This window comes from Oncorhynchus tshawytscha, linkage group LG06, assembly GCF_018296145.1.
Source record: "Oncorhynchus tshawytscha isolate Ot180627B linkage group LG06, Otsh_v2.0, whole genome shotgun sequence".
Taxonomy (NCBI): domain Eukaryota; kingdom Metazoa; phylum Chordata; class Actinopteri; order Salmoniformes; family Salmonidae; genus Oncorhynchus; species Oncorhynchus tshawytscha.
In genome coordinates, this window is record NC_056434.1 from 61094753 (window position 1) to 61107023 (window position 12271).

General features: G+C 40.4%; 1 protein-coding gene across 2 annotated transcripts; it reads left to right on the forward strand.

Moving 5' to 3' along the window:
- Positions 1 to 660: 660 nt before the first annotated feature.
- On the forward strand, positions 661 to 12014 carry LOC112252820 (poly(rC)-binding protein 3). 2 transcript variants are annotated; one of them, XM_024424453.2, is made up of 13 exons: positions 661 to 1198; positions 2439 to 2481; positions 3757 to 3879; positions 4011 to 4067; positions 4222 to 4338; positions 4566 to 4697; positions 5341 to 5469; positions 5705 to 5806; positions 6956 to 6997; positions 7465 to 7540; positions 8243 to 8295; positions 8653 to 8822; positions 9340 to 10743. In XM_024424453.2, the coding sequence occupies exons 3-13, from the start codon at positions 3802 to 3804 to the stop codon at positions 9698 to 9700; spliced, it is 1317 nt and encodes a 438-aa protein (XP_024280221.1). In that variant the 5' UTR covers positions 661 to 1198; positions 2439 to 2481; positions 3757 to 3801; the 3' UTR covers positions 9701 to 10743. The 2 variants fall into 2 exon arrangements, with proteins under 2 accessions (XP_024280221.1, XP_024280222.1); XM_024424454.2 differs by lacking the exon at positions 9340 to 10743 and adding an exon at positions 11620 to 12014 and having other exon boundaries at positions 662 to 1198.
- The last annotated feature ends 257 nt before the right edge of the window (positions 12015 to 12271 follow it).

The following is a 12271-nucleotide window of genomic DNA, read 5'->3' on the forward strand; positions in this document are numbered from 1 at the left end:
GGTCAGGTGACTTTGGAGACCAGGTCATCTGATGCAGCACTCCATGACTCTCCTTCTAGGTCAAATAGCCCTTACAAAGGCTGGAGGTGTGTTCTGGGTCATGGTCCTGCATGTACTGTATCAGTATAATGAAACTGTAAGACTGACATATTTCTCAACATGCTCACAACCTGCCATTGGATACAAATTCTTTAAAAAATGGTACACGTCAAGTGTTATCAGTTTAAAGATTTGTACTTAGAGTTGTGAAAATATACCACTAACATTGAAAAAAACTGTAAACACACACACATTTACACCAACTCATGGGACATTGTTGGAGACAAATTGTGGGTTTTTTTAAAAGTAGGGAGACCAAAGCACATGGTCTGGAAGCATGTGATGTGAGAAGTTCACAGAGGCCATTATTGTCTTCCTATCATGCAGCGATGCAGCAGTAATTAAATATGCCACTTATGCTTCACTGATTAATTTCCCTTCACAATTTGGTGGCTCAGCTGAATGCAGCTTTATGGGCTGAAGGGCTATATTGTATCCATTATTGCCTTATTACTGGTTGTAAGGGCTTGGCGTGGGGGAGGGGCAGAGTGAGGGTAAAGCACCCCATGAAGACATTATGGTTGTCTCTCCAAACATAACTACACTCTCCATTGTCAGTTCTGTCTCCATTTTTCTGATGTGATGTGTTTAACTTTATTGAAGTAGGGAGCAGTTTGTTAATCTGTCAGAGAATCTAAACAACCAACAATTTAATGATGTAGTTTACAAAGAGTTTCTCCGGGATTTTCTCGTTAATTCTTTTGCTGACCGTAAATTGTTAGACTTCTACAATGTCCTCCATGCAGTCACTGTAATTATACCTCTCTCAGGACAGTGTCCTGCAGAAGAGCCACTTTTCTCTGCCCTCACTCCACAGAGCGATGCCTCCCTTGTGTCACTGACATGGAGAGATGCAGGTTCACTTGCCCTGCGTAGGGGCTTATCTAGGGCTAAGCTAGGGGGACGGACAAATAGTAAAGCCAGCCTCAATCCAGCCAGCCGGGCTAAGGGCACAGAAAGCCATCTGTCCCTTCTCTGTGCAATAACTGACAACAAAGGGGGTCAAACATTTAACGAGGACTGTAAAACTAGGGGACTATTCATTCTGGAGTGACAAAGAAGAGAGGAAGAGGAACAAATATTTGTACTAAAACAACAGGTTAGTGTTTTATACTAATAGTTATATATTTTTTTACATTACAGGCTCCTCAACCAATGTAGCTAATAGAGGATTAGGCTTTGCAGCTATTCATGTTTCCTTTGGTAATAATATTGCAAATAAGAAAACTACAGAAGTCTTATTCAACCGTAGACCTTAATCCCCTGTTCTTTTAACAACTTACAAATAAATTGCCCAATAGCCGGTTGCCCTGAGTTGACACAGGCTTAGCTACCCATGTCATTGAATTTCTTAACCCTTATTGTTAGATGCAATGCAATTCCGTTGAATCTACAGTACTGGATTTCATTGATGAAACTCAAGCAAGTCTTTTGGTCAAATATTGTGGGTTTGAGTATACATATATTTGCCAATGTTCTATGCCCTTGTATACGAGGAGGAACTTTTATCCACACATTAAGATGGGCCTAATCTCATTTCATGATGTGAGAGGAAGGTTTTAAAATGCTCCGATTGTAATACAATGCTATGTAGGCCCTATCACACACAATTATGGGGGGGGGAGTTTTAAAGCGCACAACATAGCCTCCGAGCAAAGTCACTTGTCTCATGATAAGCTTTCAATTTCAATATTAATGTCGTTCCATTTCTTCGACAAGATCAAATTCAAAATCCTCATATTGTCCTGAAAATCAGTTAGTCAAGAGTACATGTGTTCCCTGAAGTGTAATTCCAGTTTGGTTACGAAGATTAGATTTTTATCAACACATTTTTTGTCACTGTACATGTTCAATTGTTAAATCATGCTCATGGCTGCTCCTGTGGAGCGTTTTGTTCTGTCGTCTTGAGTGGGTGCTGACATGCTAGAGGTGACTGAAATGGGTCAAAAGGGTCTTAAGCATTAACCAAACAAATCCGGGCCTATAGGATTAGGCTGGGATGTTGCTGTTTGTTGGATGCATTTAGTGTAATTATAATGACACAGAGAAGGGAATCACTCTTGTTAGGCTATATATACCCTGCTGCTCAACAACTCTTTGAATTCCTAATATTATTGTCTGCAGAAATATTATATTATTTTCTATATGGAGTGAAGATGTTTGCATTGCTTGCTGGGAATTGACCCAGGCTTGACTTAGCAATGAATGTTGAAGCAATTATAATTAAAGAATCATATACAGTACTGTTTGAATGTAAATGACATGTTATTGTCAAACTCAAACATTATTTTACCCATCACCATTGTGTGTAATCTTTGTTGCTTCCATGTCTTTCTTAGGTGTGGCATGCCGGCAAAGCGTTGTCTTCATCTATTGGTGTAGGTAAGTATCTTTGGGTCAAAGGGTGGAATTGGACCAGAAATCGGCCCTGGCATTTCTAACAAACCAGACCATTTATTTTCCTCGAGACCCCACACCGGCCCATTTATTTTCTTGAGGCCCACATTATTAGCCAGATAATTATCATTTTGTGCGAAAAACCCAAGTTAGACAGGTCCACTGGGCTAATAATTGACCAGCCCATTTGGCATTTGCCCGAAATGCCAGATGGCCAGTCCGCTCCTGGTCAAAGGTCATGCATGACACACTTGATAAGACAAATACAGTTATGTTTAAAGCGTTGGCGTTGTAATGGATTATAGTTAAGGGGGGGGGGGGTGTAGGGATTGATACATCTATCATTAGGGTAAATCAAATCTGATTTTTTAAAATGGAAATTAAAAACTTTAGAAGCCTTTTTAAACCTCAAGTACACTACAAGTTAAAATTCTCAGCAACAAAATAGTGATAAAAAATTATCCTACATCTGATTAGATTAGGGCAAGTTCTGATAGAATTTTGGATTGTGGAAAGAAGGATTCTGTCCCTTCACACTCACCGACAGAGTAAAGTAGTATGTTCATATTTGAGTGTCCCACTCCTGTCTGTCTTACATTCAGAGACATTCCTCTGTGGTTCTGGGTATAGGATGAAGGGTACATGGGAACAGTGGGACATTGTGTCCCCACAGTGTGATATTCCTAGGGTATTATTAGAGACGGTCACACAGACATCACTTGATCTCCAGCCCTGTAGGACACAAACAGCTCCTTTTGTATTTCTATCTAATCAAAGAACAGTCTCACAAGTTCTGTTTAGCTGGAACTAATGAGGGAGTCCAATGTGAGCATCACACCCGCGGCAAAGCAAATTTCACCCAGTCACAGATATCAACCACTAAAACAGGATCATAATGATAAGCCTTGCATCATAGGGATAATGATAAAGAAATATGTAACTATGTATGCTTACCGGTACGTGGGCACAATTAACTCTGGAGGCTTGGATTTCACTTTTAAGTGATGTGGAAAAAACCTGAGGTCAAAATCAAAGACAATTGCATTCACTGTAGGGACAACTCTCTAATCGTAAAATGACAAATTCATTGTCTCATTCATTCTGGGAAAGCCTCCACATATAGTTGTATTGATTGCATGTTACACTGGATGCATTTCAAGGGTTGTGAAGGGCTTTCTAATTTCATTTTATGACTGACTGAACAAAAATCAATTGACTATGCCAGTTTCATGTGAATTGGGTCCCTCTTTATGTCTACAGAGTGTTGTATGAAGCTGAGTGTCTAGACCGTTGATAAGTGTGAATATGTCTGACAAGGAAGGTGGGGCCTCAGAGGGGGGGCTGAATGTTACCCTCACGTTACGGCTTCTGATGCATGGGAAGGTAAACACGTCGCATCATTGCAACATATCTCTATTCTTTTACATGATTCCGATCGTCGGATCACATTAAAAATGTTTGAATGTCATAATGTTATTGATTTATATATTTGTTTGGTGTCTCATTGTTAACAGGAAGTGGGCAGCATAATTGGAAAGAAAGGGGAAACCGTCAAAAAGATGAGAGAGGAGGTAAGTCGTGTCCTTAAAACTGTATATAAAAAAAAAACATATTTTCTGACAAAACAAATGCAATAAAATGCTAATTTCAATAGAATTGGAATATGCTTTCGGGAAAAAGGGTATTTTTTACATGACTCACCTAAGATGACAACTGTGTTTCTAGAGTGGCGCTCGCATCAACATTTCGGAGGGATCTTCTCCAGAGAGGATTGTTACCATCACAGGACCAACAGAGGGCATCTTCAAAGCTTTCTCTATGATCGCTGAGAAGTTTGAGGAGGTAACAAAAGACTCTGCTACCATGTAATCTGGTGTGTCCTTATGTTAATATCTTACAAGTACAAATGTACTGAATTCCCTCACTTTGGGCCACATTTCACACAAAACTTCCTTTGACTTCAATGAATGATACAATACAAAAGATTTTTGTCAGGAACGTGTTAGAATTTCTGAGATTTCACCCCCTATATTTTGATAACCTGAAAACGGTCTTAACCTCTATTTCAGGACATTACAGCTGCAATGACAAACAGCACGGTAACAAGCCATCCTCCAGTGACACTCCGCCTTGTGTTCCCAGGGAGTCAGTGTGGCTCCTTGATAGGCAAAGGAGGCTCCAAGATCAAGGAGATCAGAGAGGTAGAAGAAGCTAGGCCCGAAGCTTCTCTCAATTACTTTCTGTCTCTCTTGACAACAATTTTGTCCTAGCGGGAGCTCATTTGATTTAGCCTGGTCCCAGATCTGTTTGTGCTGTATAGCCAACTAATGACTGTAGGAGTTGTTTATACAGTATATATCTGGGAACAGGCTACATTTGATGATCCCATCCTAACCTTTCAATCACCCAATGAAAGAGCCTCAAGTAAATTAATTACAATGAAGCACCAGCACCACGCGACACTATTCAGGGAGACTGATAAGCCTGGAGTACCAAAGAATGTGGTCACGCAAACATTCGCATTCATCCATGGAATTGGGTGCTAAATCCTCATAGTAAACATAGTACATTAACTATGAAGGAGGATTGCACTCTCCAAGTAATTGGGTGTCAAATATTTATGTTGACATAATCTCGGAATACAGAAACCAAATCTTGTGTGCGCACTGGCTAGCAGTGTCACAAGAGACTAATTTGTACAACATATACATTGTGCATGTCAACAAAAATAAATACAAATTCAGACATTGTACAGTTATATATGAATAATACATGATCAAAAGGAATCTTTTGACAAATGATGGACTCTCTTTGTAATTGACTCCCATTTTATGTGATGTTCAGACCACAGGTGCTCAGGTGCAGGTTGCAGGGGACATGCTGCCAGAATCCACTGAGAGAGCTGTCACTATCTCAGGCACACCTCAGGCCATCACACAGTGTGTCAGACACATCTGCTCTGTCATTCTGGAAGTAAGCAAGCCAATACAATTAACATACAGTATTATTATAGCACCCAATTGTTCAAATTTCTATCCAGACCTGAAACGACTCAAGGCTTGATAATTATGGTATCTAACTACACCATAATAATTGAGACTACAGCCATATCAGGGCCTAAGAAACAATGGGATCTAACTAGTTGCAGTTGGTAGTGATGTGTTTGTCTGATCAGTCATTGCTGTTTGTTGGTTGGTTGTGTCTTCAGTCACCACCCAAAGGAGCAACTATCCCATATCGCCCCAAGACCATGCCAGGAGCCGGCCATCCAGTATTTCAACAACAACAACAACAACAACATGCTTCACAAGTTAGTTTTTTTGTTGTTGTTGTCTGTACAAAAGTTACACTTGAATACAATACAGTAAGATAAAAAAATATATATACACATCAGCCCCTTGGCGCTGATGATTGGCAAGTGATGGCAGGTGATCAAATAGCCTTCTAAGGCTGATGATGTTATGTTCAGGAAATGTACGATAACCTTGTTCTAAAAAACTTGCATGTCCATTAGAATTGTTTATGTGTCTGCATATTCCAATGAATTCCTTGAAAATGATAGACAAGAACCTGTTACATGACGATAGAAGGCTGGAAGGACAGCTACTAGCCACATAATGTTGTTGTTGTATATTCATTACCATACCTGCTTGTAATTAAAGACGTAATTAAAATGAGCTCTGGGAAAAATGCAAACTAGGCACTCATTCCGCTCATTCTAGGAATTTCATGGAAATTAATTGTATTTCCTGTTATTCCAATTAAAAGGTAGACTCTGCATCTTCCTGGCCTTTTTTGATTCCGAGTAATCAAGTTAAGAAATGTAATTGGAGTTTAGGCTACAAAAACATTCGGAGATGTCACGCAATGCTCATTTAGCCCAAAAAACATCCAGTGCATCTTTTCACCACTAGAGGGAAGCATCCGCATATATTGACGTCTCTCCGCTATTTGTAGTATGTGAGTGGCCAGATGAGAAATTGCTGCTACAGCCAGTTGACTTTAAACATCTATAGTCTCCGGTCAGAGCTGTCATATAATTACACAGCAGTTAGTAAGCACATCGCCACGCTACAAATGACGGCAGTGTACAGATGGGCATCAACGCTAGACAAAATACAGCACTTAAACCTCTCGCTTTGCCATGTGGCATTATCCGTTATGGCTCCCATTTTACATACAGACAAATCCATTATGACCTTTCACAAATGTGTGTATCCGATTGGACATCCTAGGCAAAGCGAAACCAAAAAAATGAAATGGATAACCTTTCGATTAAATTAGGTGGATCGAAACATAGACGTAGTAATAGCTACAGATTTTGGGAATGTGACCAAAGCAACATGGGATCTACATCAAATCCTCACGTGTTAAACCATTTAGAAAAGAATCATAAAGGGACAAGAGGAGAAATGGTCAAACAGTTATAATAACCCACTCCTGTATCCCATTTTTGCAGGCCTTCACAATTCAAGGACAGTATGCGTTTCCACATCAAGATGTAAGTGCATTTGTCTGATCTAATAACACCCACCCCAATGACCCACTCCTGCCCACAACCACCACCAACTTCCAAGCCACCACTATGCCCTCAGTGCACTCATTAGCAAGGAGGAAACACTAACACTATCCTGTACTGTGGTGTTTATTAACACTAGCATAGCAGCTTGCTTTGTTTCAGAAGAGTGTGAGAAAAGAAAGGGACCATGACAAAAATAAGCTAACGGTAACTTGGCACCTCTTGCTCATAGAAATACCACATCTAATATTGAAGAATCTCATCACTTCCATGACAAGCCAGCATAATTCTGATTCTGATGTCAAACGTCGAATTCTTCACCAAACTAACACACATTCTGAACTCTGTGTTTGAATTTAAGATTGGCTCTGTATTGTAGCTATAGCTGTCAGCTCCGCTGAAATAATCCAGTTTGATTGGTTAGTTCTAACTTCCTTCCTACCCTGCAGTTGACCAAGCTTCACCAGTTGGCTATGCAGCATATCCCCCTCCCTTCCCTTGGGCAAAGCAACCCTACCTTCCCTGGTACGTACCCAAGGCTCCCTGGGAAAGTCCATCTTATCCCTCTTTCTCTCTCTCTCTCTCTGTGCTCCTCTTTCTTCTTCTGTGCTCATCACACCAATCAAAAACCCTCTTCTGCTTCTGGAAAGACCACGTCTTCTTTTACATGTTTAGGTTTTACTGTATGTCTGTAAAGATAGAGCAATTTTTTACGAGGTGGTAGCCTACATCCTACAGAACCCTCATCTCACAGACCCCTCTCCTTAACCTTGGCAACGATTCTCCTCTGTCTCTAACGTCCTCCCTACCATCCCTGACCTATACCACCCCATGTATTCTATCCCACAACAAAGAAGCAGCCAACCAAAAAAAAACCACAATATTCAAACAGTGAGAATTATTGAATTATTCCAATTGTTTGATAAATTAAAAAAAGACAGGGTATTGCTGAACATGTATGCATTCCAAAAGATACATTCACAGATTGAAATGCTAAGGTATATTATTAATCTATCATTATGTATAATTGTATGCTTTTTATAATCACAGCTGTTAAGTCGCTTTGTGCTTTCATGTTAGATGTACATGCAATGTGATTTGAAGTCTTTAATTAAAGGTGACCAAACAATTGATGAATGTCATGTCTCAGGGATCATACATATACAGTGACATGCAATGCCACGACTTTCAGTGCATACGGAAACAGTACTATGTCCTACTCTGCAGGAATGGATGCCTCTGTCGCCACAAGTTCTCAGGAGCTGGCGATACCCAACGACGTAAGTCTTGCTTAGTCTTATCAGCGTCATACAAGGTACAGACTACAGATCGCAGTCATTTAGGCACCCGGTTCCGCTGCTCTCAAACAGAGAAGGACAGCTGAAATGGATGGTTGTTGTTGTTGTGATACGTAAGCCAACTGAATGCTGTCTCTTTACATGATGTTCTATCCTTATCCTTAGGACAGATCTCCAATTGTTACATGTCCAAGCTGGCGAGAATATTTTTCAGAGTTCCAAATTGTGGAGATAACATTATGGAAGGTGCAGATGTTTCAATTGGACTGATAATCCACGAGAAACATGTGACACATCTTTTGACTTCAATTTGTCACTTTCCTATCTTTTCCTCCTCAGTTTATTGGCAGCATAATTGGCAGACAAGGCAGCAAGATCAATGAGATTCGCCAGGTGTCAGGAGCTCACATCAAGATAGCCAGTGCCACGGACGGATCGCCCATGCGCCAAGTCACAATCATAGGCTCTCCTACCAGCATCAGTGTGGCACATTACCTCATCAATGTCAGGTAAGACTGCCTCACTACCTCTAACAGGTCAGTTGTGAGTTGTGACCCATGAGGCACTACAGTACATGACAGGCAACTGACAAGACCCAACTGAAAATAGAGAACAAAACAGGCAAGATAGTCAAACAACGTAAAACAGTCTAACAACAGACACGACAGTCAAACAACAGACAATATAGTCAGTGTAACAGTGTTGACAGGAAGGAAGGATGGAATTGTTTTGTTTTAGGGAAAGGCATTACATATTATCTAAGTGCCTTGGGGTCTACATACAATCTAGTGATCCAAACTCACAAAAGCATGAACACTTTTTTGTCTTACTGCTTTTAACACATAACATTCCTCATTTGATTCTTTTTTTTCCCTTTCTCTCACTCTCCTCCCATGCTTTACCCATTCTCTTCCCGCCTTTCTTTGGATATGCCTCCCCTTAATTCCTTTGCTGAACCCTACCTTCCCATCTTCTCCCGACCCCATCCTTTCCACAAATGGCTACCTTCCCTGTATCTGTTTACAGCTTAGAGATGGCTAAATACACCATGCAGGCTGCTTCCTCTGCGTCATCTGTTGACCTCAACAATATGAGCTTCTCTCAGTCTGCTCCCACTGTCTCCACACCCACCTCTATGGCTGTCATGGCCGCCACCACCCAAGTCCCTGGCACCATTAACATGCACTCCCCCTCCACCTTACAGTCCATCCCCACCCAGCACTATGCCGTCCCCGTTTCCAGTCTGCTTGGCATGAAAACGCTCCCTATGCTGGCTATGCACCCAGCAGCTGCCTCAGGGCTCCTGCAAAGTCTATCCCCTTACACCACTAAGATTCCTACTGCTGGCATGAAAAAACCTGAGCGCCAGAAGTTTGCCCCATATTGACATATGGGATAAGAATTGAATTCCTCTTCCAAAAACACGTTTGGGGTCAGTACTGCATAACACTTGTTCCCTGTTGCAAAGCTTGATTAAGATATATTGACTGTATGCAGAGGCCTCGTGCCCGTAGGGGGGACAGGGGTGTGTTCCCCCTCAGATTTGTCTTGTTGAAAAATATGTTGTTGTTGTTCCTCTGTGATACTACTAGCCACCTAGCAATTTTATGAAGTTGGCTTTAGGTAGCACAGATAGGTTCCCAATCTCCTATCCTCATTACTAGCTACCAAGAAGCCATTTCAGGATATAAATAAAGTTAGAGTAGCTCGTTGGCAAGGTTTCCTGCTGGCAAGATTGCTACACTTTAGAAAAGCAAGCAGTTGCTAAATGTACTGAATAAAACTCACATGAATTTAAATATTTTACCCAGACTTTAGCAGAGCAGCAGAAAAGCATATAAGAGGTATTCTGAGATATGCAGAAAAAAATAAACATATTTTTGGCATATAATTAAGCATAATGATTATTCTCTAGATTGCAGGATAAAGCTTTCAGCTGTTTGACACACACACACACACACACACACACACACACACACACACACACACACACACACACACACACACACACACACACACACACACACACACACACACACAGTAGTGTAACAGTATTGTTTGCAACTGTAACTAAAGCGAAATACCTACTTGTGTATCAGAACATACACAACAATACATACACAGGCATTTCTCAAGCTTACAGTATGTGATGCACAGAAACAGCGGATCCTTCCAGCAGAACAGTTTTCTCAGATATGATGTACTGTATTTTGTTTTGAATCGCTGTAAACAGTTGGCCAATGATGTGGTTAGGAAAAAGCCAGTTCCAAACCAGAATTGACGTTGTACCAGCTGCATTCTATCGGTAGGGTAACACTTTAATTGACACCCAAGTGTCAAGTATTATGACATGGCCATAACCATGTCATAATATGTCATAACAGCTGACATAATGTGTCATAACCTGTTATAATATGGTCATAACACTGTCATGACCCATATATTTACACCTCTTGTGACATATATTGCGATATTTTATGGCTGGTTATGACACCTACATCAGAGTGTCTAAACCCACATTTATTCAAATGTGTTTTTTCACTACAAAGACGTGTCCTTTTGTTTGAATGTTTCTTTCTTAAATCCTTTGTTGTTGTGGTAATATATTTTTGTTACAGTCATGCTTCTTTTTTATCGTCATTTTTCAAAAATGATCTCGTAGAAAATGAAGTTTATTGCACTGCCGTGAAGCATGATGACCTCCCTGTGACACTTTACGTGGACTAAGAAAATACAATTTATGAAACTGTCACGAAGCATCCGGACCATCATAATCATACAAGCCAGATCGGCCTATCACGTACATGCCCTTATATCTGTCATCAATCAAAAAGAGGGCGTCTTGTCCTGCTCCTGCAATCTGATCGTGCATTCATCCCAGTCATCAGCAACAGAGCATTGGGGTAGGTGCACGTCCGACATCAATGTGTGCGCAATTCAAATTCTAATTGAACATGGTCCATTTTTTATTTATTTTTTATATCACATGCATAAACATACTGTTGACACGTAGGCTAGGATGTAAATGGAATGTTTTGCCTTGTGTGGTAGCTTTTGAGTGTTTTGACACTCTTATGTAGGTGTCATAACCAGCCATAAAATAACGCAATATATGTCACAACAGGTCTAAATCTATTATAACAGCTTATGACAAGTTATGTCAGCTGTTATGACATGTTTATGACATTTTTATGACCGCAAACGTGAACATTTATGACGCTGGTGGTCAAGTAAAGTTATTACAGTGAAGTTTACTGTAACAATGGTTTTTCCGCTTGGTCATGTTTTTTCCTCCTCCTCCAATAGGCTCTCGTCAGTGGTTACAGACTTGGGTGCTCTGTAGTATTGTTGCACATGCAGTGCTGAAGGGATTACTCTAAAGCCACGTTGGATTCTCGTGGCTTTGAATCTACACAAAAATCCTGTAGAGTGGGACTGGCCTAACTAATTCCTATAGTTCTGTTTTTGCCGCTTGGTTTTCTCAGAACTGAAGTCAAAATGAACAAACCTCTACAGTCCAATTCATATTCCACTCTGCTCTCAATATCTGTGGTTGATGCAGCACACTATTGTAACCACGTTATGTTTATGCTCGTGTTTTTAATTAGGTTCTACTCTTAGCTTTGTTGATGAGCTCTTATGATTTGTTATATTTGTCCCAGACATGAAATTACTTTTAAATAAATCAAGCTTTTTACGAATACAAATGAGTCATTTCTCCTTTTTTATTGCACAGCAAAATCAAACAATTTACACACTTGAGATTAGACTACCCCTCAATATTAGTAATTGTTGTTTTCATATACAGTATCTTTCTCCTTCACATGAAGAGTGAGCCATAATTCAGATATGGCAGGGCTGTGCACAGACCTTTCAGGGGACAGGTGCTCAAAATGAAAAAGCCCAGGTGTTAATCAACTGTTCTGCTGCTGTGACAGTAGTGTTGATATCTTAAACT